The sequence below is a fragment of the Onychostoma macrolepis genome, chromosome 23 (genome assembly GCF_012432095.1).
Source record: "Onychostoma macrolepis isolate SWU-2019 chromosome 23, ASM1243209v1, whole genome shotgun sequence".
Taxonomy (NCBI): Eukaryota; Metazoa; Chordata; class Actinopteri; order Cypriniformes; family Cyprinidae; genus Onychostoma; species Onychostoma macrolepis.
The window spans coordinates 25,368,653-25,393,358 of record NC_081177.1 but is presented as its reverse complement, the minus strand read 5'-3'; the positions used below and the strand labels follow the sequence as shown (position 1 = coordinate 25,393,358).

The 24,706-nt window shown below is 35.3% G+C and overlaps 2 protein-coding genes across 6 annotated transcripts in view; one reads left to right on the top strand and one right to left on the bottom strand.

Moving 5' to 3' along the window:
• The window catches only part of LOC131531588 (PDZ domain-containing protein 4), a 66,060-nt gene extending 51,627 nt beyond the window's left edge, over nucleotides 1–14,433 (top strand). For 2 of the 5 annotated variants that reach the window (XM_058762439.1, XM_058762442.1), the window contains 7 exons: nucleotides 1,649–1,690; nucleotides 2,974–3,251; nucleotides 4,266–4,356; nucleotides 4,472–4,570; nucleotides 5,870–5,932; nucleotides 7,714–7,815; nucleotides 11,996–14,433. In XM_058762439.1, coding sequence (XP_058618422.1) covers nucleotides 1,649–1,690; nucleotides 2,974–3,251; nucleotides 4,266–4,356; nucleotides 4,472–4,570; nucleotides 5,870–5,932; nucleotides 7,714–7,815; nucleotides 11,996–13,867 — 2,547 coding nt within the window. In that variant the 3' untranslated portion in view covers nucleotides 13,868–14,433. Of the gene's footprint in view, nucleotides 1–1,648; nucleotides 1,703–2,973; nucleotides 3,252–4,265; nucleotides 4,357–4,471; nucleotides 4,571–5,869; nucleotides 5,933–7,713; nucleotides 7,816–11,995 lie in introns of all 5 variants that reach the window. The other 3 variants (XM_058762443.1, XM_058762441.1, XM_058762438.1) reach the window with 2 other exon arrangements.
• Nucleotides 14,434–21,512: 7,079 nt separating this feature from the next.
• LOC131531560 (ankyrin repeat and SAM domain-containing protein 1A) overlaps nucleotides 21,513–24,706 on the bottom strand; it is a 102,814-nt gene continuing 99,620 nt past the window's right edge. The window contains exons 24-25 of the mRNA XM_058762395.1: nucleotides 24,048–24,224; nucleotides 21,513–22,100 (exon numbers count right to left, since the gene is read on the bottom strand). Coding sequence (XP_058618378.1) covers nucleotides 21,990–22,100; nucleotides 24,048–24,224 — 288 coding nt within the window. The 3' untranslated portion in view covers nucleotides 21,513–21,989. The remainder of the gene's footprint in view (nucleotides 22,101–24,047; nucleotides 24,225–24,706) is intronic.

The following is a 24,706-nucleotide window of genomic DNA, read 5'->3' as shown; positions in this document are numbered from 1 at the left end:
TCACTGGAGGAGGAAAGCGAGGGAGGAAAAGTGTCTTTGCTCTGGGTTTTCTGGCTGTTGCAGCAGCTCTGTGTTCTTTGATGAAGCCGCCCACTCTGACCTGAGCCAGAAACTCACGCTGTTTCCATCAGAATCCTGCTGAATATTATCACACTAATCCCTAATTACCAATCTCTCTCGCTGCAGGGATTACCAGTCTCATCCATACCTCCACACAAACACAGAGGAATAACTTAGAAGGGATCACATTCATGCAGACGCTAGTGCTTCGTAAGCCTCTGGGAAAGGTCAGAGAGGTCAGAGGTCAAAGATGATCTGCAATAGGCTCGGTGTAATCACTTCACAAACTCACAACTGTGAGATGCTGAAATTTAAGACTAGCAAACATTTAAGTGTCTTTTCTCATCCAGGTATACTCTTGTGAAAAGTAGTGCCCTTAAAAATACTTATAACGTCAATAATATACTTTAAAATAATATACTTGCATGTGAACTGAATGCAGTGTTTTCAGAGACTTAATTGCGTGGTGATTGTAATGAAATGAAAATGTCAAAATAGTTTACATTTTTATTTAATGCAATTAGTTAATTTAAGACTTGAGTGTATCTTTATATGCAATTTATGTACATCATTATTTGTCATTTTGTTTCATGTATTTAAATACATTTGTAATTACACATTTGTAATGAAGTTGCAATTTAGTACATTTAAAATATATTGCATTTAAATGCAATATCTAATAACACACTATAGTTAAAATTATTACATGTGCTTTAATGTGTAAGTTAACATCAAAATAAGTGTTTTTAAAGATTACTAAAAGATTTAAACTTTAAAGTGAAATTTATAATTTAACATTATTACAAAATTGTGTTTAAAAAACAGTCATACAAGTGAAAGTTATTTAAGTTCACTTAAGTGGCTATTTATTAATTAATTAAATTACATTATCGGCAGTGCTGTCAAACGATTAATCGCAATTAATCGCATTCAAAATAAGTTTTTGCTTACATAATATATATGTGTGTACTGTGTATATTTATTATGTATATATAAACGCATGTATATATTTAAGAAAAATATGATACGTTTATATATTAAATATATATATATACAAATTATATGAATATAAATAAATACATGTAAATGTTTTCAAAATATATACATGCATGTGTATATATACACACTACACTCACATATATTATGTAAGCAAAAACTTATTTTGAATGTGATTAATCGTTTGATAGCACTAATTATCTGCAAATAGAGGTTTTTAGAAATGTTCTTTTAAGATCTGAAGTACAAGTGCACATTTAACACAATTAATTGCACTTCATCACAAAGGTAGATGAGAAATGTACTTGCATGAAAATAGCTGCAATTACATGTGTTAAATAAATATAAATACAGTACATCTAAGATATCTCTTATATGAAACCCTTAAACACACACTTTAAAACCGTTTTCTCTGCAGATATTGAGTATTGTGGTCATTTATCACCATGAGAATTTATTCTGCTGAGTTGTTTGTAGTTTCCCTCGTTGCAGTTTCTCGACTGTCTCCTCAGCACTAAATGAACCAGGACTTTCTACTTGGATATGCTTTTTTTCTCCTTCATCTTAATTCTTCCTTCTCTTTCTCCCACAGAGGGGGCAGATAAACGGCATGCTGTGCTCTTTTAATGGGGAGGTTGGAATAAAGGTTTAATGTTTTTGTCTGAGTGTTGTGTAATTGGTGTGTGTTCGTTGCTAGTGACTGTTGTAGACATGTTTAGATGTTATGTTGTGATAAGTGCTCATTTTAAAGGGATAGATTGCCCCAAAATGAAAATTCTCTCATCATTTATTCACCCTCATGTTCCAAACCCTAATGAATTTCTTTCTTCTGTGGAACACAAATTAGATTTTTTTTTTTTTTTCATTGACTTGCATTGCATGGACAGTTAAAACATTCTTCAAAATATCTGCTTTTGTGTTCCATAGAAGAAAGAAAGACGTTGGGGTTTGGAAAATGAGAATGAATAAATGACAAGTTTTAATTTTAGGTGAACTATCCCTTTAACTAACCCCATCTGTTACATTGGTGTGTTTATCAAATTTATTTTGTTATGTACATTGATGAGCATGCAACAGCTGCTCCTGTTAGTCAAACAAATGTGTCTCATTATATTAACAAACATTCAGTCTATGCATTTTTTCACATTTAGACTTCTTTCTTAAAAGATCTCTTTAAGTATAGATATCACTCTTACTTGATTCATGTGTTACAGTTATTATCTGTACATTCTTAACTTTTTTCCTATTAAGTGTAGTGTTTCCTGCTCCAAAAAGAGTCACAACCAGTGTTGTTACTGTAAACTAAAACAAAATCTATCAAAAATTGTTTTGAAAATTTAAATAAAGCTAAAATTAGGGAAAATAATAAATATTAAACAAAACAACGCAAACTTAAAAAACAAACAAATTAGAAATGTTGCATTTGTAACTGAAATAAGTTTACGCTGAAGTCCTAAAATTGCTCAAATGAAAATAAAAAAAAATAAAAATGATAAAAGCACATAACTAAATTATCTAAAACTTGCTAATATAAATTCAAAATATTGCTAAAAACTATAATAGTATATAAATAATTATATAATAACACTGGTCGCAACTACAATTGTTTAATTAGAATTCATTATTTTATAAATTGTTTTAGATTCTCTCTGACCTTTTAACAGGTCCTTATTGTTGCCTTACATGCACCTTATATCTATTAAAATCAGCTTATCTTGCTGCTGAACACTAAACAGGTCTTGCTAATGTGTAAATGTGGGCATTCATATGTTAACCACGTTTTTTCAGCTTAGTTTCAAAAATGTGATTTTTGTTATGTAAAAATACGTCAAGCTCTTTCATTTCAAAATATCAAGGAAAATGGATAATATGACCTCTTTAAGTGGCAATGTTCTCAGCATGTATGTGTTTGTCCAGGTGAACAGTGGAGACCTGACTCGGCTCTCTCAGGAGCAGAGCCTGCATGCGCTGCGCTGCCGGAGGAACATGAGGTGGGGTCCGAGGAGGAAAGCAGGTGTGCCTGGAGCTGCTGGAGGGACGATGGTAACGACTGACTGCGTGGACAGCGGGACGCAGACAGATATTAGCTTCCAGCACATGGTGACATTAGGCAGACCCGTCCATCACAACAGACCAGCGTCACCTCCTTCCCCTCCGCTGCCGCCCATGCCAGAGCCATACCTCTTCAGCCAGCTGTAAGTGTGGGTTTGAGAACAGATGTCGGTTGTCACTGTTAGGGAACAATGCTATTTATTATGTGTTTTGTACATGATGCATACAATACAAAAATACCTAATTAGACTCCTGTTCAGCTGGTTTTTTTCCTTATTTTTTAAAGATGTCTCTTATGCTCATGAAGCATTTTTCATTTATCAAAAACAATAATAATAATTGTGAAATATTATTGCAATTTAAAAGAACTGTTTTCTGTTTGACTATCCTGTAAAATGTAATTTATTCCTGTGTTCAAAGCTGAATTTTCAGCATCATTACTCCAGTCTTCAGTGTCACATGATCCTTCAGAAATCATTCTAAGATGCTGATTTGCTGCTCATGAAACATTTCTGATTGTGATCAATGTTGAAAACAGCTGTGCTGCCAAATATTTTTGTGTAAACAGTGTTCTTTTTGTCAGGATTTCACTTTTGATCAATTTAATGCATCCCTGCTGAAGAAAAGCAATAATTTATTTCAGAAATAAAGACAAAGAAAGAAAAGAAAAATAATTCTTACTGACTCCAAACCTTTGAATGTTGTTAGTGTACCTTTTACAGAAAATACTTTTTGTGAGGGCTGTTCTTATGCTGGAAAAAAAAAAAAAATGTCTTGCACATATTTTTTTTTAGTCATGTGACCATACATTATATATTAGATTATATGGGAGTACTTTAGTTTTTTTTATAGGAGTAAAAAAGTGTCTTACCCCACTCTCCTTTACAGCAAAAACACACAAATGTATTTACACAAAAATCACAATGTTACATTTTTGAGAAAAAAAAAAATGCATTAATTGTCATTATGGTGTTAAAGTTTAAATGCATTGCAGAAATAGAAAAAACAATTAATTGTCATTATGGTGAAGATTCTACATATCAACAATTGTATGCATTAATAACGTGTTACACTTACAAACACTAAAACTTTCATTTCTGTATGTCACTCTATGGTTAATTATATATTTTGCTCTTTGACATTGTGCTTCTCCTCAGCCCTCCTATTGACCATGTGTACTACGACCCAACGGACTACTTTGACATTAGTCAGCATGAGGTGGACAGACAAGATGACCTGGAGTATGAGGTCCGCACCGTCTCTTTAAACTTCCTCTACTTTAAGTTTGTTTTAGACTGAAATACTGCTGGAGAAGCACCTTATCTCTGTTTGTTTAATTCTCTCACTATCTGTTTTTCTTCAGGAGGTGGAACTGTATAAATCTTGTCAGCAAGATAAACTGGGTTTAACGGTGTGTTATCGCACTGATGATGAAGAGGATCTGGGTATCTACGTGGGTGAGGTGAGAAATGGGGAATAATGGGAATCTGCTGACCGATGAATTATGAATGAAGGCAGAGGGAGGACTGTGAACCCTCGCCCTTATGTTTCAGCGTTAGATAAATCAGCCATTTAAATCAAATGTCATATTAAATCCAAAACACTATGTTATCTCTCAAGAATCAGTGTAAACACAAGATAATTCCACTAGAGCGTGACAATTGCAATGCATATACAGCATGTTATTTAGCTAAAAACTGTATATTATCAATTTTGGATGTAACGTAAAAGTTAAGATTTGAGAGAGCTCAAAAATCTCCTGAAGCTGATTGCCTTAAACTTTTAAGTTTTCTCAACTGTTGATTTTTTTACAGTGTGCTCATAATGGATATATTTTTCGGATATTCGCCTTTTTTTTTTTCTATCAGTTAATTTTTTTTATTATCACTTTTGTCATAGCGTTTGTGACATACAGTTACTGACGTTCGTACTGTACACTGTAAAAAATGATCGTGATTTTAATGGTATAAAACTGTGAAAATGCTACAGTAAAAACCTGTTAAATGTTAACGGTAAGTTCCTGTAAAATTTACAGGGAAAAAATTTAAACTGACGTTCCCTGTGTTGCATTTCAAATTTTGTTTGAATTTGATGTTTTTTCTTTGAAATAACTGTGTTTCTTCTTAGTTTTTTCTTATCGGTTATGTTTATTAGGGTGGTATGTTACATCTAATGTTGTTAAATTAATGTTTATTGCATATTTCAGTTTAATGAGTCTCACCATGATGGTGTTTAGTGTTTGTGTGAATGACACTGTGCACCTTCTATATATGTTATTATTTAAAAGCTGCTTTTGATAGGCTTTGGTTCATCATGTGACTTTCTCATCATCACCTGCATTTGGTGGTTATCAGTGCATTACAAAGGTACAAAACAGATTTCAGTACATCAATAGGTTGGTATATTAACATTATATCAGTTAATGAAATTACGGTATTTAACTGTAAATGTAAAACCTAAAATGTTGTTACCATATTATCACAGCTGCCGTTTTTTTACCGTAATTTTTTTATACCGTAAACCGTAGATTTTTTTTTTACAGTGTACTGTAATATATGACAGATACATCAACAGGCCATCAGATTCATCCAGGGTTTATCCGCAAGTAACCTGCAATTTTGTGCTTCATCTGCTAGAGGACCTAAAGTTGCGTAGTTTTAATTATTTGGTAATGAGCAGCTTTGAGTTTAATTTGTATTTAACTAGAACATTCCTTAAATTTGTCTGAGAAAGTCAAATATTCTGTGTCTTGTCGTTGCAGGTCAACCCTAATAGCATTGCTGCTAAAGATGGCCGAATCCGTGAGGGAGACAGAATACTGCAGGTAACTTTAATAACTTTAACCTTAAATAACACAAATTAAGTTGAGTTTAAGGTTAGAGGCTTGAACAACATTTTTTTTAATAGTGAGCTAGTAGATGTTGATCTTTTGGGGAAAAGATGCACTTTAATTCTCTGCTTATAAAAACCCCTTCCAAATTCCTTGAGATGTTTATCATTGTCTTTAAAATAAGAGGGATCATAACCTTTAAGTTAATAATGATTTAGTACTGCCCTGAGGAACATATTTGACATAACATATATTTAAAAACTGAAATAACAAATTATCCTGTTCTTGTGTTTGCATACGATTCTAAATAACATCTTCAGGCATCAACTGTTTGCAGCTTTTTGTGATTATGAGTAGATTACATTTAGCAGCTTCTTTAGGAAACTAAATAAAACAATTTTATGATCTCTTATTAAAAATGCTAGGCATCTCACAGATACTGCAAGGGTTAGCTATATAAACTTTATATGTGACCCTGGACCACAAAACCAGTCATAAGGGTCAGTTTTTTTAAATTGAGGTTAATACATTACCTGAAAGCTGAATAAATAAGCTTTCCGTTGATGTATGGTTTGTTAGGATCGGACAATATTTGGTCGAGATACAACTATTTGAAAATCTGTAATCTGAGGGTGCAAAAAAAAAAAATCTAAATATTGAGAAAATCTCCTTTAAAGTTGTCCAAATGAAGTCCTTAGCAATGCATATTACTAATCAAAAACTAAGTTTTGATATATTTACAGTAGGAAATTTACAAAATGTCTTCATAGAATATGATCTTTACTTAATATCCTAATGATTTTTGGCATAAAAGAAAAATGAATAATTTTGACCCAAACAACGTATTGTTGGCTATTGCTACAAATATACCCCAGCGATTTAAAGGGTTACTCCACCCCAAAATGAAAATGTTGTCATTAATCACTTACCCCCCGTGTCGTTCCAAACCTGTAAAAGCTTCGTTCATCTTCGGAAGACAATTTAAGATATTTTGGATGAAAACTGGGAGGCTTGTGACTGTCCCATTGACTGCGAAACAATTAACACTGTCAGGGCACAGAAAAGTATAAAAAACATCGTCAAAATAGTCCATCTGCCATCAGTGGTTCAATCTGAACTTCATGAAGCAACGAGAATACTTTTTGTACACAAAGAAAATAAAAATAACGACATTTATTCAACAATTCGTCTCCTTTGTGTCAGCGTAGCGCCATTTTGGAGAGCGTCTGATGGACGCAAAGTGCGTACGCTATTCTCTGTCAACAGTAACGCATGGATATGTATTGTACGTTTATTTACGCTTTGATTTGAACGGAAACAGCGTATCCATGTCTTACTGATGACAGAGAATAGCGTACGCACTTTGCGTCCATCGGACGCTCTCCAAAATGGCGCTACGCTGACACAAAGGAGACGAATTGTTGAATAAATGTCGTTATTTTTATTTTCTTTGTGTACAAAAAGTATTCTCGTTGCTTCATGAAGTTCAGATTGAACCACTGATGGCAGATGGACTATTTTACGATGTTTTTTATACTTTTCTGTGCCTTGACAGTGTAATTTATTTGGCAGTCAATGGGACAGTCACAAGCCTCCCGGTTTTCATCCAAAATATCTTAAATTGTGTTCCGAAGATGAACGAAGCTTTTACGGGAACGACATGGGGGTAAGTGATTAATGACCAATTTTGGGATGGAGTATCCCTTTAAGACTGGTTTTGTGCTCCAGGGTCACACATGTGACATGAAATGATGCTGATGTGTATCTGTGCTCAGATCAATGGGATGGATGTGCAGAACAGAGAGGAAGCTGTGGCCATCCTGACCAGAGAGGACAGCACCAACATCTCTCTGCTACTGGCACGACCAGATATTGAGGTGAGACTCACCTTGAAGTTATTGGAATAACCATAATAAATACTGTAGGCCTATATTTGCAGTCAGATATGATCACTTGATTCAATTAAGTTAATCGCTTTGGCAGTGTTTCCTACAGAATTCTCTTATTGCAGCAGGGGGAGTGTAATTGAAAGACATGTTGTCAATTTATTGTCTTTGAATCGTTTTGAGGCACCCAGCCTTTATCTCACTGCATTCAATTCAAAGCGTGAACTCATAACTCGAGTAAATATAATTTCTTTTGCTGTGGATTTAGTATGGCACAGTGCCACTGCCAGAAAAAAAAAAAAAAACTGTGGTTTGTTGAATGACAAAGTATTACTGAAGCCATTAACGGCAACAAATGTGATATTCTGACAGTATGTGAAGTGTATTACGGTCTGCTTATTCAAGCAGTAACAGACAAATGTGTTTTAGTGTACAGGTGGACACATGGCTTCATTCTGTTCTGTTTACAAATGAAAGCAGACAGGAAAGGTCAGAGTAGGACAGAAACCCCGACGAGGAAATAAATGGAGAGGAGAATGGCAGAAAAAAAACAAGGAGAAACAAGGACACACAGGGTCGGTTCGGCAGTCTTTTGTTCTACTCAAGGTTACGCTTGAGAGAGAAACACACTTACGACATCCCATAATACACCACCTCCAACAGTGAGTCACCATGTCCATTTAATTTCCTTCGACAGATTTCCATGGCAGCCTGAGACTTCGGCTGTGTTCGGAATGGAATAGTAGCTGCTACTTACTGAACACTGTATATTACACTATATAACAAATAAATAAGAGTAGGCATTATTAATTTAGTGCTGTCAAGCGATTAATCGCATCCAAAATAAAAGTTTTTGTTTACATAATATATATGTGTGTGTGTACTGTGTATATTTATTATGCATATATAAATGCACACACATGCATGTATATATTTAAGAAAAATATGTTAAGTTTATACATTTCAAATATTTATGTATAATATCAATTATATGAATATAAATATATACATGGAAATGTTTTCAAAATATATACTGTATGTGTGTGTGTTTATATACACGTAATAAATATACAGTATACACACATTATGTAAAAAACTTTTATTTTATATGCGATTAATCGTTTGACGGCACTAATCATTATACAATAAACAATTTAAACTGTAGCATGCTATATTATCACATGACCACATTACGTTTCAGGTTAACTACGTGACATCCATTTATCAAACTGGAAATTATTTTCCATTTTTAATCGCAATTTTGTATAAAATACCTTAAAATTGGCATATCAATTACTGCAGAAACAGTTTAATTCATCGCAATGAAATTGAAGGTCAACTTGAGTGCATTGCATTGTGGGATATATAGTGTTTCATGCAGTGTTCATGATTGAAAACGGCTCATTTTGACAAGGTAAATAAATGAGATGACAAAGCTACAACAGAGCAGAGAAAGAGAATCAAAATCAACAAACAAGTTTGTTTAAATTAACACACGAATGATGAACAATGTGTGACTCACACTGCGTGCGAGTTTCTTCATTGATTGGTCCCAAACCGCATTGTCTGTCAACATGCTTTAACAACTAGATTTATCATCTTTAGCCCATGTGGAAGCCATAGCAACAGTCTGTATCCCGCTGGTAAATATTTAAATAAAACATAATGCAAACCCCGGAGGAATGACCCAGTTCATGAATACAAATAGACCAATTCAACATTTGAAGTCTGAGGCATGTTTATGAAGTTCATTTAGCATGATGCTATTTGAGACAAAGCTGTGCAAGGAAAACAAAGTCATCAAGATATAAAAAAATACATCTTATTATAATAGTCCTGATATATTAAGTATAGAAAGATGCTGATCTGGAACCCACAAAGACAAGTCTATAGGTTATGTCGATGAAAAGGCTTCATATACACAACTGGTTGAATAAAACTCATTTGGGCCCAGTCCTAAAATACAATTACTGCTTAAAATCCAACATACTGTCATTATGAATTTGTTATAAAGTAAAAATCAGAGAACAGTTAGTGGAAAATGATTAAAATCAGAGATGAGAATATTCTACAGATTCCACAGTTTTTAGGATTTGGGGTCAGTAGCACACAAGTGTGTGTGTTGTGTGCTATATGTGCGCTCCAGATGGTGTGTGAGCCCTTGGGCCAATATATTCCCCAGCACAGGTGGCTCATTTGAGAAACCTCTCACGTTTAAATGTCTCCTACAACAGATGGGAAAAGACCCTACGATCATTTACAGTATCCAGACTTGGGCTTACTCAGATAAACACTGCCCTCTGCTGCTCAAACAGGGATGTTTTGATGTGTTTGCTGCTTTAGACTAGTGCACATACGGTCCTGGAGGGCGACTGTCCTGCAGAGTTTAGCTTTTTTTTTTAGCTTGTTTAGGTGTGTTTAATTAGTGTTGATGCTAAACTCCGCAGGACAGTCGCCCTCCAGGAACTGAATCTGACATCTCTGGACTAGTGGATCCCAGCCATGTACATGAGAGAACACATTAGTGCAAATAGTACACATTTTACATGTCTCATTAGAAAAACTCACCTGATTGAGATCATCAGCTCAATAGTAGAGACTCGGAGAGCTGGGTAGTAACTGATTACATGTAATCTGGATTACGTAATCAGATTCCAAAAATTAAGTACTTATAATTACATTAAATTACATTTTAAAATACTTGTAATCAGACTACAGTTACTTTTTATTGATTACATGATAGCAATAAATTATTCATAATTTATTGATTCTCCATAATTTTTCTTTAAATGTTCCTTTCTAAAATAGCTTACCGCTTATGTGTTCAGAAAGTCTTTGAGTTTTGTGGACGTTCACACAAAGACCAGTCACTCGTCAGGTGGCTACACAGCATTTGACCACTGCAATTACAAAAATCATTTCAGCTTTAAGAAGTGTTTCAATATTGCATCAACTAATTGATGAACACACACATTTTTATTTGAATTATCACTCAGTAATACATGGTTAATTAACCCACTAAGTCTTTGTTTGTATCTTGTCTTTCAGGTGCACAAATTCACGTTATTTCTTACTTTTTTGTCATCTGAACCTCTTTCACCTAATATATTTACTTGAAGTACCACTGCAATGTTAAAATAAATATTTTAATAATTAAGCATTACATTGTTCAGGGTTCTCTGACATTGGTTAATGGTCACATGACATGCAGGTAAACAAATAAATTATTTCATTTTTTAGTAAGTGTATTTTGTTATTTTAAAAATTAATTTGACATTTTTATGATTTAATTAATTATTAGCTTTTCATTAAGCTCACGAACCCCCTGCAGTTCTACGAACCTCAGTTTAGAAAATCTTAATGTAATGTATAATGCACTTAATAACAATGAATGGAATATTTTCTTTTTGTATTTTATTATCAGTATGGTACAAGATTATCCTATTTAAATCATTGTGATAAATGAGTTAGATCAAAAGTAGTCTACAAGTAGACTGATTATATTACCTAAAATGTGTAATGCAATGGCTTACTTTACTAAGTAATCTACCCAGCTCTGAGACTGAGACCTGAAATGGGTGTGTCAGACAAAAGAGTCATGCAAAATGTGCATTGTTGTGAACCAGAATGTTGTTTTTTCATTACACATTTGTGACTCTGGACCACAAAACTAGTCTTAAGTCGCTGAGGTATATTTGTAGCAATAGCCAACAATACACTGTATGGGTCAAAATATTAGATTTTCCTTTTATGCCAAAAATCATTAGTATATTAAGTAAACATCATGTTCCATGAAGATATTTTGTAAATTTCCTACTGTAAATATCAAAACTTAATTTTTGATTAGTAATATGCATTTGGACAACTTTAAAGGCGTTTTTCTGAATATTTAGGTTTTTTTTTTGCACCCTCAGATTCCAGATTTTCAAATAGTTGTATCTCAGCCAAATATTGGCCTATCCTAACAAACCATACATCAATGGAAAGATTATTTATTCAGTTTCAAATAATAAATCTGTTTCAAAAAACCCTAATGACTGGTTTTGTGGTCCAGGGTCACATTTGTCTGCACACAATTCTTAGCATGATTTTAATATTTTCCTTTCTCTCTCTCTCTCTCTCTCTCTCTCTTTACCTATTTTGTAATATTCCAAACATGCATTCTTGGCAGAATGAGGCTGATGATCTGGATTTGGAGTTGGGCGTGGGCCTGGATCTAGAGGACTTAGAAAATGTCTCGAACTCACCCAGTCCTCAGCACCGAAGGAAAACCAGCTCTGTGCTGAGTGACATCAATGGGATCCGAGCTGGTCGGCCCAACTTATGGCACACTGCGCTCAATAACAGCCAGGAGCTGGACAGCGGGGTGGGTCGCACCGATGAAAGTACACGCTGTGAAGAGTCCTCCGAGCTGGCTGATGATGCCACCAGCGCATGCACGACCAATGCCACCAATACCCCCGGCAGTTTGCGCAAGTTTCGCGCTGCTCAGCACGGATGGGAATTTCACTACAGCAACGACTCGCTGCTGGGGCCAGATGGCGTGGGAGCGGCGGATCACGGGGCTCCTGAATCACTGGGCTCGGCAACGAGCAGAGCGCTGATGCCAGGGTTAACTGAAGAGGAATATGAACGCTACCGAGAGCTACTGGAGATTCGCTGCCTTTACGAGAAGAACGGAAATGCACTTTTTCTTTTGGATGGAAGGAACCATGGTGGAGGTGGTGATATTGCAGGAGCAGGTGTTCCTGTAGACATGAATTGTAACGAGAGCCTGATGCAGCACGAGATTGCCCTTCTCGATGAGGAAATACGTCACCTGGAGTTTAAGTGGCGCAATGTTTTGCGGGCTCAGAAGATGCAGCAGTTGCGCCAACGCTGCCTAAAGGTCTGGCCAGCTGACGAAGAGGACGACGAAGAAAAAGGAGCAAAGGCAAGGTGTGGAGGTGCAGAGGCAATCCACCATGATCTATCAGATATCAACGAGATCCCAGAAAGGGAACGCTCTGATAAAGAGAGCACAAGCGCTTATAATACCGGCGGGGAAAGTTGCAGAAGCACGCCTTTGGCAAGTGAGCGATACCCTTCGCCGTCTGCGGCCGGAGACTCCAGTGCCTCTGCAACCATGCGACCTCGGACGCCCCGTCACAGAACAAGCACAAGTAGGGACAAGAATCTTAACGTACCATCGGATGCCAAGAAAAAGAGTGAAGAAACAGCGGACAACAAAAGCTCTACTCCAGCAAGGCTTCGCTCGCTATCCCGGAATGGCGGGAGTAGTAGAAAGGGCTTGGATGGAGCTCGAAGGGGGTCCCACGCAAACGGGACTCTCACCACCGGGATTGTGAAAGGGGGAAGGAGTGCAGAAAACAGTCCATACCTGTCCCGTCGCCACTGCAGTACCACGCTGCCTCAACGCTACCAGAGTTGCATGCAGTTAAGGGACATGTCTACAAACGACAGTCCAGAAGTTAGGGACGCCAGTGAAGAGGTTCCTTCTCACTCCAATACCTTAACTAGAGACTCCACAACTGATCCTGCAACTTCTTTGATTATACCTCCTCCACTGCCTCCATCTTCACCTCGAATGGAGTGGAAAGTAAAGATCCGCAGCGACGGCTCGCGTTATGTCGCCAAACGCCCGGTAAGAGATCGTTTGCTGAAGGCTCGTGCCATGAAGATTCGAGAGGAGCGCAGTGGGATGACCACGGACGATGATGCAGTCAGTGAAATGAAGATGGGACGCTATTGGAGCAAGGAGGAGCGTAAGCAGCAGCTGCTGAGAGCTCGCGAGCAGCGGCGACGCCGTGAGTTCATGATGCAGAGCCGACTGGACTTCTTGCGGGAGAAAGAGAAGGAACAAGACTCCGGACCTCAAGGACAGGCTTCCATACTTGAGCTGAGCCAGAAAAAGAGTATGAAGAAACGTAGCCGACGCATCCTGGACAACTGGATCACCATTCAGGAGCTCCTGGCACATGGGACCCGTTCTGTAGATGGGAAGAAAGTATACAACCCTTTGCTATCCGTGACCACTGTTTAATAATTGGTGTGAATTGAGACCTTTTAACAAGGAAAAAGTAAAGATCACAGAGTTTACCAATTATTTGCGACTGTCTGACAAAGATGCCTTGCAGTTTAATCAAGAAATGTTGATGATGAATATAAAATGTACAAGACAGAAAGGCTAATGGAAAATGAATGTCAATTTTTCATAATTAACATGAACTCTGGGAGCATCTCTCTGTTCCTATACTGCTTTGATGCTTGAATCTCAGACTGTTACAATGAAGTGGTGGTCTTGAGCATTTCCAAACCTGATTAAAACATTCATTTCTTTCATAAACACTTTTCAATCTGAGAACCTTTCATAAGAGAAAAAGAGAAAAAAAGTTCAGGGGCCTATTGTTTGAACTGACTAGTAGTCATCTATATTTTTTCAAGACTAGTCATAACTTTTTAATGTCACAACTGAAGTTAAGAAGCATATTAACATATTGGCAGTGTTTATGCAACTGGCCCCAGATCTCATGAAAATATAAAAAAAAAATGCACTTCCATAATGTACTTAAAGTGCTCTATTTTTGCGCACTAATTTTGTACTTAATATACTAAAAAATGATTCTTTAAGACAAACTTAAGATCATCTAAGTGTACTCAGCTGTGTTATTTTGAAACGCCATGAATATGAACCAAAATGCACTTCTATATCTCTGTATTATAAAAATGTATTTAGTCACCACTTGTAGTACACTTGAGTGTACGAAAGATGGTTCAAGTGTATTACAAGTGGTAACTAAATACATTTTTATAATACAGAGATAGATAGTATGTTAAAAGTGCATTTTAGTTCATATTCATGGCGTTCCAAAATAGCACAGTTGAGTACATTTAGATGATCTTAAGTTTGTCTTAAGAAGTACTAAAGAATCATTTTTAGTATATTAAGTACAAAATTACTGTGCAAAAATAGAGCACTTTAAGTACATTATGCAAGTGCACTTGTTTTTCACCTGGGGAAGTTAACCTGGTGATTGGTTAAGAATTTGCTGCTGTTGTTTTGGCTCAATGTGTGTGGTTTTCTTTACTGGTAAATGTAAAAAGTTTGCAAAAGAACAAGCCATTACTTAACTGTTGACTTATTGAGTTGAGTTCACAATTTTAGAAGCACATGAATCCATATAACAAGAACCAAAACGCACATTGACAAAAAGTACAAAAGCAGGACATTTTCAGCACAAAAACATAGGCACAACAAAAGGTAAAGTCAATTGTCAAACACTGACATTGTCCAAAGAAAAATGATTTGATTGTATATTTTTGTGGTGCATTTGTCAGCATTCAAGGAACAAATCAGACGTCATCACTCTTAAAATTATTTTGTTGTCAGCTTGCAACACCGCATTTCAAACTGACTCTTTGATATTGTACAAATATTGCATGTTGTTGTCTGGGAAATGTTAAATTATGTTGTGTGAAACTGTCGAGTGACGATTTTTCTGTGTCTTCTGTAATACTTGTCAACAGGACATTAATATATTGTGTCCAAATGTTCATTTAACATCTTGCAGGTCTACAACGAAGGAATTTCTGCTCCTAAATGTTTTTGAATAAAACTTTTGCAACTTCAATATCATTGAGTTTCACCCATTATTTGCTAAAAGCTTGAAACACTTCAATACAGAGGCTTTGTTTAGCACATTCATGTTAACACTAAACAAAATGAGCTGAAGACTTTGTAAATCACATAATAATATACATTTATTTGTAATATTCTTTTACCACAAAGTTTTGGATTGAATAAAAAAACGACAGGACACTGGATACCATCTCTTCATTTATTGGATGTACAATTATGAAAAATAATAATCATAAAAAAGACTGGAAGCCCAAGATTATTTACAATCGTTCTTTGATTCTGTGGCAAAGTCTCTCAGAGATTTCATTGTCAGTCTCATGCTCACTTACATCATGATATGTTGAGCTTTAAAAAGACGTTCCTCTCTAGATATGACAAAAACATGGCCAAAAAGTTAAAGAAAAAAAAAAATACATACAGTACATACATATACATATATAGAGAGAGATATCTATAAAAGCAGAATCATTCAAGTATCAAAAAACAGACCACCCAGGATTACTTTACAATTCGATATCGTTTATATTTTAATCATTTAACCAAGAATATGATCCAAACTGTCACTGTTGTATTTGCTAACGAGATTAGTTGTGCAAACACTGCGGCTGTTACAGGTGCTAGCATTAGCATCTGCTTGTATTTAGCACTGTACCCATTTTTAACATACCGTGTTAAAAATGAAGAAAAAAAAAAATCTAAATAAAAAGTACCAGACTTAAAATCCTTGTAAACTAGGGCTAAATGAATACAGGAATACTTCCCATCTACACCTCATATTTATGCATTATTATCTACACAAAACAAGCACAGGTTCGTCCATGACAGATGACTATGCAAATTTAAATTTTTAAACCTTTTCATCCGTTTCGTTTTTATTTTTTAGACATACCCTGCTTTCTGCAACTTAATCATTAAAGAAAAGACACAAAACTCTACACATAAAAACAACTCGCCGTTGTTTGTAGTGTCACATTAATGCAATTATTTTGTATAAGAAATCACAGTATACGTGTAAGAGTCACTATAAGTACCAGGATCTGGACCGTACCATTCTCAAGCCATCATAAACTTATTAACTTATCATAATAGTGTACCATAAGACGTCACAACACAGAGTATCTCCCACTAATCTGGCACCGAGTTTCTGTCCGTGACCTTCAAAAGCCAAACCTTTCCTATTGAAACTCGTACCGTAGTTCACAATTCTTATGTTCGAATGGTCTTGCCCATATTGTTTAGCTTGACAAACATTTGTACTAAAGCCTGTTGGTCACCTGACTTAAAATACTGACAATAATAATCAAACTTACAGATGGATTGATCTTAACTGGACATCAAAAGACAAGACTGTTCTCTCTAATCAGTGTTTTGCTGAACTGGAATCAGTGTTTCTAACTTACTGAATTTATTTTCAAAGTTATCAGACAAAATAAAAGCATCTACACTTTGTGAGATGAAAGACCATCAGTTTAGACGACAAAATCACAGACAAAACAGGAGCGTGTAGACTGTCGCTTCACAATAAAAATAAAACACAACTCAAAGAAATCAAAGCAAAGGCAACGTCAACACTGGCTCTTGTTATTGCGGGAGAATACAGTGACTGCTGTGTTTCCAGTGTTTGAAAACTTCGTCCTTGAATATGCGTCAGAAATCTGATAAAAGCAAGATGTTTTTCAGAGGGAGAGGGTTTTGTTAAGTGTGTTAAACTGGACGGGACGCTTTTTGTTTGTCTTTGGCTCGTGTGTTTGTGTGTTTAAGGTGAAAACCTGCTGATGGATGGGAGGAGTTGACTGCAGGTGTGAGGAGACTTACATAGATCTATATAAACACACAATACAAGTGATGTTTCATCCACAGTCATGCTGTCATCTCAACTTTCCTTTCTGTTTGGCATCCGACACAGCGGTCAGCTACAGGGAGACACACACACAGGGATTAAAACAAATCAAACAAATAAATGTGGGATACCATTTACAATGGATATGATATGATATTTAAAATGAAGGTGAAGAGAAGAAAGACGCTGTTGTGCCAAACATTTTTCCCTAAAATCATCTCCCCTTTGGACCCCAAAGACTTAATTTTTGATTAGTAATATGCATTGCTAAGAACTTCATTTGAACAACTTTAAAGGTGATTTTCTCAATATTTAGGATTTTTTGCACCATCAGATTCCAGATTTTCAAACAGTTGTATCTCGGCCAAATACTGTCCGATCCTAACAAACCACACATCAATGGATGGCTAATAAAAACTTCTTGATATTCTTGGCTGCCTGACTAGAAATCATACATGCATCCATTTGCTGATGTATGTTGTATGCAAGTTTTGCCCAACTGAATATTCAACAGTATTCTTTTCTTACCAAATGTGACCCTGGATGACAAAACCAGTCTTAAGTGTAAATTTTTCCATTAATGTATGGTTTGTTAGGATCGGACAATATTTGACCGATACACAACTATTTGAAAATCTGGAATCTGAGGGTGCAAAAAATCCTAAATATTGAGAAAATCGCCTTTAAAGTTGTCCAAATGAAGTTCTTAGCAATGCATATTACTAATCACAAATTAAGTTTTGATACATTTATGGTAAGAAATTTACAATATCTTCATGGAACATGATCTTTACTTAATATCCTAATGATTTTTGGCATAAAAGAAAAATCAATAATTTTGACCATACAATGTATTTTTGGCTATTATACAAATATACCCCAGCGACTTAAGACTGGTTTTGTGGTCCAGGGTCACAAATATCCATTTCACTCACAAATACAGCAGATTAAAATGGACTACAAATACCATTTCATGGTGACGTTTCAAATATACATAACATATGCCTCACATATACCTGAAGTTAAGAAGCATATTAACATATTGGCAGTGTTTATGCAACTGGATCTCATGTCTTTGTCCAGGTGAAAAAAAAAAAAGTGCATTTTCATAGTGTACTTAAAGTGCTCTATTTTTATATATCTCATGTCTTTTGAGGACGTTAACCAGGTGATTTATCCTGGATTTTTGCTACGATTTACAGTCTGTGAATCAACACTAGTTGCTGAAAGGCAGAGCCAGTCTGCAAATATTGGTCAGTCGTACTTTCACAAAGAAGTGTATGATGGGTACAGACCCTGATCTTCAGACAATATTTCATATCTATGCATTAATGTCACTCTGTTTTGCCCATATCAGGCTTTATTTTGAGATAAACAGACAAACAGCAGACTATAGACTATTGACTGTCCGCTGTGAAGTACTGTTTATGACTAATTATGTGATCTGATACAAAAGGATGATGCCACATTGATTTTGGGCTTTGCAAACAACTAGCCTTTGGGGTCCAAGGGAATAGGATTGTGAGGAAAGAACTGAATATTGCACAACAACAAAAGAAGCAGATTGTTAAGGGAAAATGAGAAAAAACCTTCAGGATGGAGAGAGTAGCAGGCGTTAAAGTGATGTTAGTCTGCATGAGATGCTGACTAGGTCACGAACACAACTTTATCCATATTTGACCTTTGACACTGAACTGTGTTATCTTTATATAATAGTCCTTACTGTAATGGGATGCAACAAATAAAAATAGCTGCCAGTGTGTCGTTATATGGAAGACCATTTCCACCACAGAAAAGAAAGAAAGAAAATTAAAATTAAAATCATGCTTTGGTAAATCATAATTATGACAGAAAATAAATGTGAAATTATGAGATACTAAATATCTCATAATTATAAGATAAAAAGTCAAATTATGAGATAAAAAGTCAATGAGATAAAAGGTTGAAATTGAGAAAAATGGCATAATTATAACATTAAGTAGGGAACAATTTTATCTCAATTCTGACTTATGTCACTTATACATGTTTTTATCTCATACATTCAATTTTTTTTTATATCAGATTTGATTTACGCCAACTTCCACTTATCATAATTGACATAATTTCACCTTTTTATATCATGTTTATGATTTATCTCATAAAGTCATAATTATGACATAAAAAGAAATTATATATCATATTTATGACTATGTCCAAAGCATTCTTTTACCAAAACTATTACCAAAGCACGCTTTTTTTTTTCTTAAGTGGCCAAAAATGCTTCCATATCTTCATGATATACATTGTGCTGTGAGTTTTGAATTTGTAAATGCATCAGCACCCATAGTTCACGAGATCACATGAGGATTTTTAAGGCTTGTGAAGAATATATGCACATAATTCCACCTTTAAATCCCTACAAGAAGAAAATAAAATCCAAACAGATTTTCCAAAACTCAAGAGTGATATGGCATACAGACTTGTACAAACTTGTGTTCACTACAACACTGATTATAGTCTGCTTACTGGGCATGTGTCACCTGATAAAGCCTAAAATAAGCAGTCGATATTACTTTGATTCCTTGACATCAGACACATTTTGAGCAGGCGGTCTGCTCAGACACCTCTTTGTGATTTGGTTCAGACGTTTAGGCCCAGCCTAGTTTGCCAACTCAGGCTTAAGACAACACATAATATCACAGTGCTAAACGCAAATCCATAAACTGGCAGCAAACTAAATTTACAGTGAGGTACTTCGATTCCAATTCAGTTCATTTCTAATGCACTCTAGCAAGCTTCTGCTAGCGGTCTAATGTCTCATCTGCATGTGAGGGATGGACAGAATGTATATCATCTATTAGATGTGCATAGTAACATAACAGGACTAATAAAAATCCATCTAGTCCTCACAGCCCATAGTAAAAGGCTTAGATGCCAGTATGCAAGCTAAAAAAAGCCCAACAAATGCAAACAAAGCTTTTTTCAGACATCTGACAGTCTGCTGGCACTTTCCACAAAAAGGGTACAAAATGGGGCTTAAAACCTGTGAAGTCATATGTTTTCTTCATAGCAAAGTGAAAAGCGGTGCTTAACCTTCAGAGAACTTTGTCCATCAACCAAATACTAAGTGCTGTGCAGTTATTATAAGATGATTATACAAATATTACTTTATGAATGCCTGTTTAAATACAGTTTAAAAAACGTATTTATTTATTTGTGTGTTTTAAAGAAATAAACCAAATACAAAACAACAAAACACAAAAATGATATAAAATAAATAGAGATTCAAAAAACATTAATAATTACATTCACTAAAAATTTAAACAAAAACAATAAAATATAAAAAATAAAATAAAAAAACAATAAAATAAAGTGATAATAAAAGAAAAAATTATATTAAAAAAATAATAAAAAATACCGATTCAGCCTAAAATAAGCTGCCGCAGTTGTTAGCTATTTTAGCTACTGATAAATTTACCATAAAGGTAAAAAAAGGTATTTGCCGCATATTTTGTTTTCTCCTTATAATAACTTTGGGTCAAATAGTTGAAGTTCACAAATACAGCCAATACTAATTTGTGCAATAAATTGAAAATGGAATGAGTTATTTACTTTTTCCCCGTCATGCTGTAGAAAAACGCCTAAATGATGTTACTATTTTAAGAAAAATTCATAAAAAAAAAAATTTATTAAAAGAAGAGTAAATCAGATTGCGGTACACAGTAGTTAAAAAATAAACAAGTAAGTAAATAAGTAAGTAAGTAAGTAAGTAAATTTATATATATACATATATATATATATATATATATATATATATATATATATATATATATACACACTTAAATATGTAATTAAAGTCAATTAATTATTAATTTGGTAATTTATGTTTTAGGTTAATTAAAACATTGCTGTAGTCTTTCAATTGTTGGTCATAGTCAGAAAGGCAAGTCCTCTTTCCATGCCATGTTATTTTTATGGTACACGACGGTTCAGCAAACATGTTTATTAGTTCCAGTTCTAAATATGTAATTTGTGCCTTTATTATGTAAAAAATTACAGGATGCCAAAATGTACCGTATTAATGGAAAGTGCCTTTTATCGTAATCCTTGGCGGTGTGGAGTGTTTTGATCTGATGCTACATGTTTAGTGGAGTCCAGTTGTTTTAGCTCAGACTGAAGAGGAGGAAGAGGAAGTCTTCATCAGTGTCTCACTGCGGTCGACGCCTGGTGGAGACGAGCACCACAGAAGGGGAAAAGAAAGAAAAACTAGTTAAGAGAAAAGCCATCAGTGTGGATGATGGAGGGAGAGTCCTTTGAGCAGAATGAGGAGGGAATGTTAGTTTCTTCACGTTTGAAACAGAAGGTTAAATGGCGAGATGTTCTGGTCCTCAGCAGAGCTTTACTTTGGTTTCAGGACAGTTATGATACGACTACAGGTGAGAGGGGCTCCTAAATACATGTACCAACTTAAAGGGCAGAGAATCGTGAGTGGAGGTTTGTTTCAGCCTCGGGAAAGGGTTGTTGGAGAGCCAGAGCAGAACTAGGCTTCAGGACTGTGCGAGACAGACGGAGAAGAAAGAGGTGAATGGAGAGGTGGCTTCTGTGTGGAGGAGAGCGAGGGGAGGTCAGAGTCTATCTAGAGAGTGAAGGCACAGAGCGAAAGGAAAAGGTGTGAGGGGGCGGGACGCGGAGGAGAGGAGCGTCCAATCAGAATATGGTGGTCTCGTACTTGGTGCTGACGGTGCGCTTGGGATCTTTGGAGTCCAGGATCCAGGTGGCGCTGCTCTGAGCGTGAGCGTCCACATCCATCGCTTCCACCTAAAACAGCAGGGAGGAAGACACTTAAATACTCTTTGTGAGATATTAATACCACGTCAGGCAATCATATAGCTGATGGAACGGATGTAAAGCGTTACAGCGGTTTATGAAAGACTGGTTCCTCTCACGAGAGATATGATTATGAGAGCTTTGGTTTAGCTTTAGGTTCTGCTGGTTTAAATGAGAACTGAAGCATTTAAATAAATATGTTGCGATTAGACGAAAATTATTTTGTGTTAATTGACAAGTCTGTATAACCCAGAATATTCAAAGAAAAAACGTTCAGTGACTTCAAAAGTGCTATACATTACCATTCAAAAGTTTGGAATTGCTATGTTTTTTTTTGTTTTTTTTAAGAAGTATCTTATGCTCAATGAGGCTGTGTTTATTTGATTAAAAAATACAGTAAAAACAGTAATATTGATTTTATTTATTTATTCTTTTTTCTATTTCTTTCTTTATTCCTTTATTTGAATGTATCACTATGATTGCCTGCTGTTTTCTTTGTTCTTCCTCTGAATTGGGTTGTATGTTATATGTAGATATGTGTATATCTATATTATTTATAGTATATTACTATATTTACGTTATTGTTACTTTCTGTCTACCTAAGATGAACCAAATAAAAGCACACAAAAAAAGCGACCCATGATTAAAAACAGCAAAAAAAAAACAAACAAAAACACAATCAAACAAGTAACAACAACAACAAAAAAAACAGTAATATTGTGAAATATTATTACAATTAAAATGAACCGTTTTCTATTTGGATATATTGTAAAATGTAATTTATTTCTGCGATGTCAAACTGAATTTTCAGCATCATTACTCCAGTCTTCTGTCACATGATCCTTCAGAAATCATTCTAATATGATGATTTGCTGCTCAAGAAACATTTATGATTATTATCAATGTTGAAAACATTAATTTTTAATATAAGCTTAATATGTAAAAAAAACAATTTGTGAACAACTGAAAACATTTTTCACGATTTTTTAATGAATAGAAAGTTCAAAAGAACAGCATATATTTGAAACTCAAATCTTTTGACCAAATTAATGCATCCTTGCTTGTTAAAAGTATTTAGTTCTTTCAAAACATTCTTACTGACCCCAAACTTTTGAACATTCATATACTGTATATACTGTAGCCACATTTCAGTGTGTGATTCTTCCAAGAACCAGCAGGGAGCTCCACAGTACTAGTCAAAAATATAGATATGGATCTGGCACTAAGTCACAGAAAGAGAGGAACCATGGGAATTTGAGCTATTGAAGTGACAAGGTAAAGAAAGGATGAGCTGGAAGAAGGAAAAATGGAAACAGAGCGAGGGAAAGAGTCAAGAATCAGAACAAGAATAAAGCAAGGTGAAGCCGAATGGAGAGTTCATTTGATTAAAAGTGGAAAAAATACATTTTCAATACAAAACATGTCTATTTCAAATGAATGCTGAAAGCAGCACAACTGTTTTCAACATTGATAATAATCATAAAGGTTTCTTGAGCAGCAAATCATCATATTAGAATGATTTCTGAAGAATCATGTGACAAGACTGGTGTAATGATGCTGAAAATTCACAGCTTTGATTGCAGCAATAAATCACATTTTAAATATATATTACAATATAAAAGTTATTAAATTGTAATAATATTTCACAATATTCCATGTTTTTTTTTTTTTTTAAACTGTTTTTGATTAAAAAAAAAAAAAAAAGCACTGGTGAGCAAAGGAGACTTATCTTAAAACATTTTTAAAAATCTTACCGACCCCAAACAGTAGTGTACTCTGGAATATTTTTGCAAGATTTGATGTTTAAAACTTTGAACACAGTGTCAAAATCCTTCTCGGAATGCCACCTTTTTAAAACAACTGTCATTTGTTTCTAGTAACCACCTGATGTGACCACACTAAGTGAATGTGTGTGTGTGTGTGAGCTCGCTCTCTCACCCCTGACTTGCGCGTACTCCCTCGTGGTTTGGGGACGGGTCTGCTGCTCTTGGTCTCGATGATTTCCGTCGCCCCGGCTGCGCTCTGCTGTTGTCTGGTCCTCTGGGCCTGCAGTGCCAGCTGATAGGCCACTTCAAACGCCTGTCCCAGCGTCAGAATGATCTCATAGGTCAGGTTCTGTCAGGGAGGTGGAGACACGGTTATTAACAATCATGATGAGCTGCTTAAACCGCTATTAGAAATGATCAAAGAGTTCAAATGATCTCAATCCATCTTTGGAAGTTTCTTTAATAGCCTCATCAACAGAATCATACATCAACACATTTGAACAGGCCTCCAACATTATTCTGCACTTAAGATGCATTTCAACTCATAAAGTATGTAATAACAAGCTTAGCTATGTCATATAGTGTAATGAAGAGCAACTTTTTACATCACTGAGTCTCTGTAAAGGGACACCAGGACGGCTGTAGACACTGTAATGTGTAATGAAGGATATGAAATCTCTTTGGTGTTTTTATTTTTTATTTTCTCTTCTATGTCAAAAACAAACACCACAATATTGAACATAATCTCTCAGATCCTCCACAAAATAATCAGGGCTTGTAACTTCAGACTGTTTTTGAAGCTTTTGAAGATACAGAATTGCATATCTAACG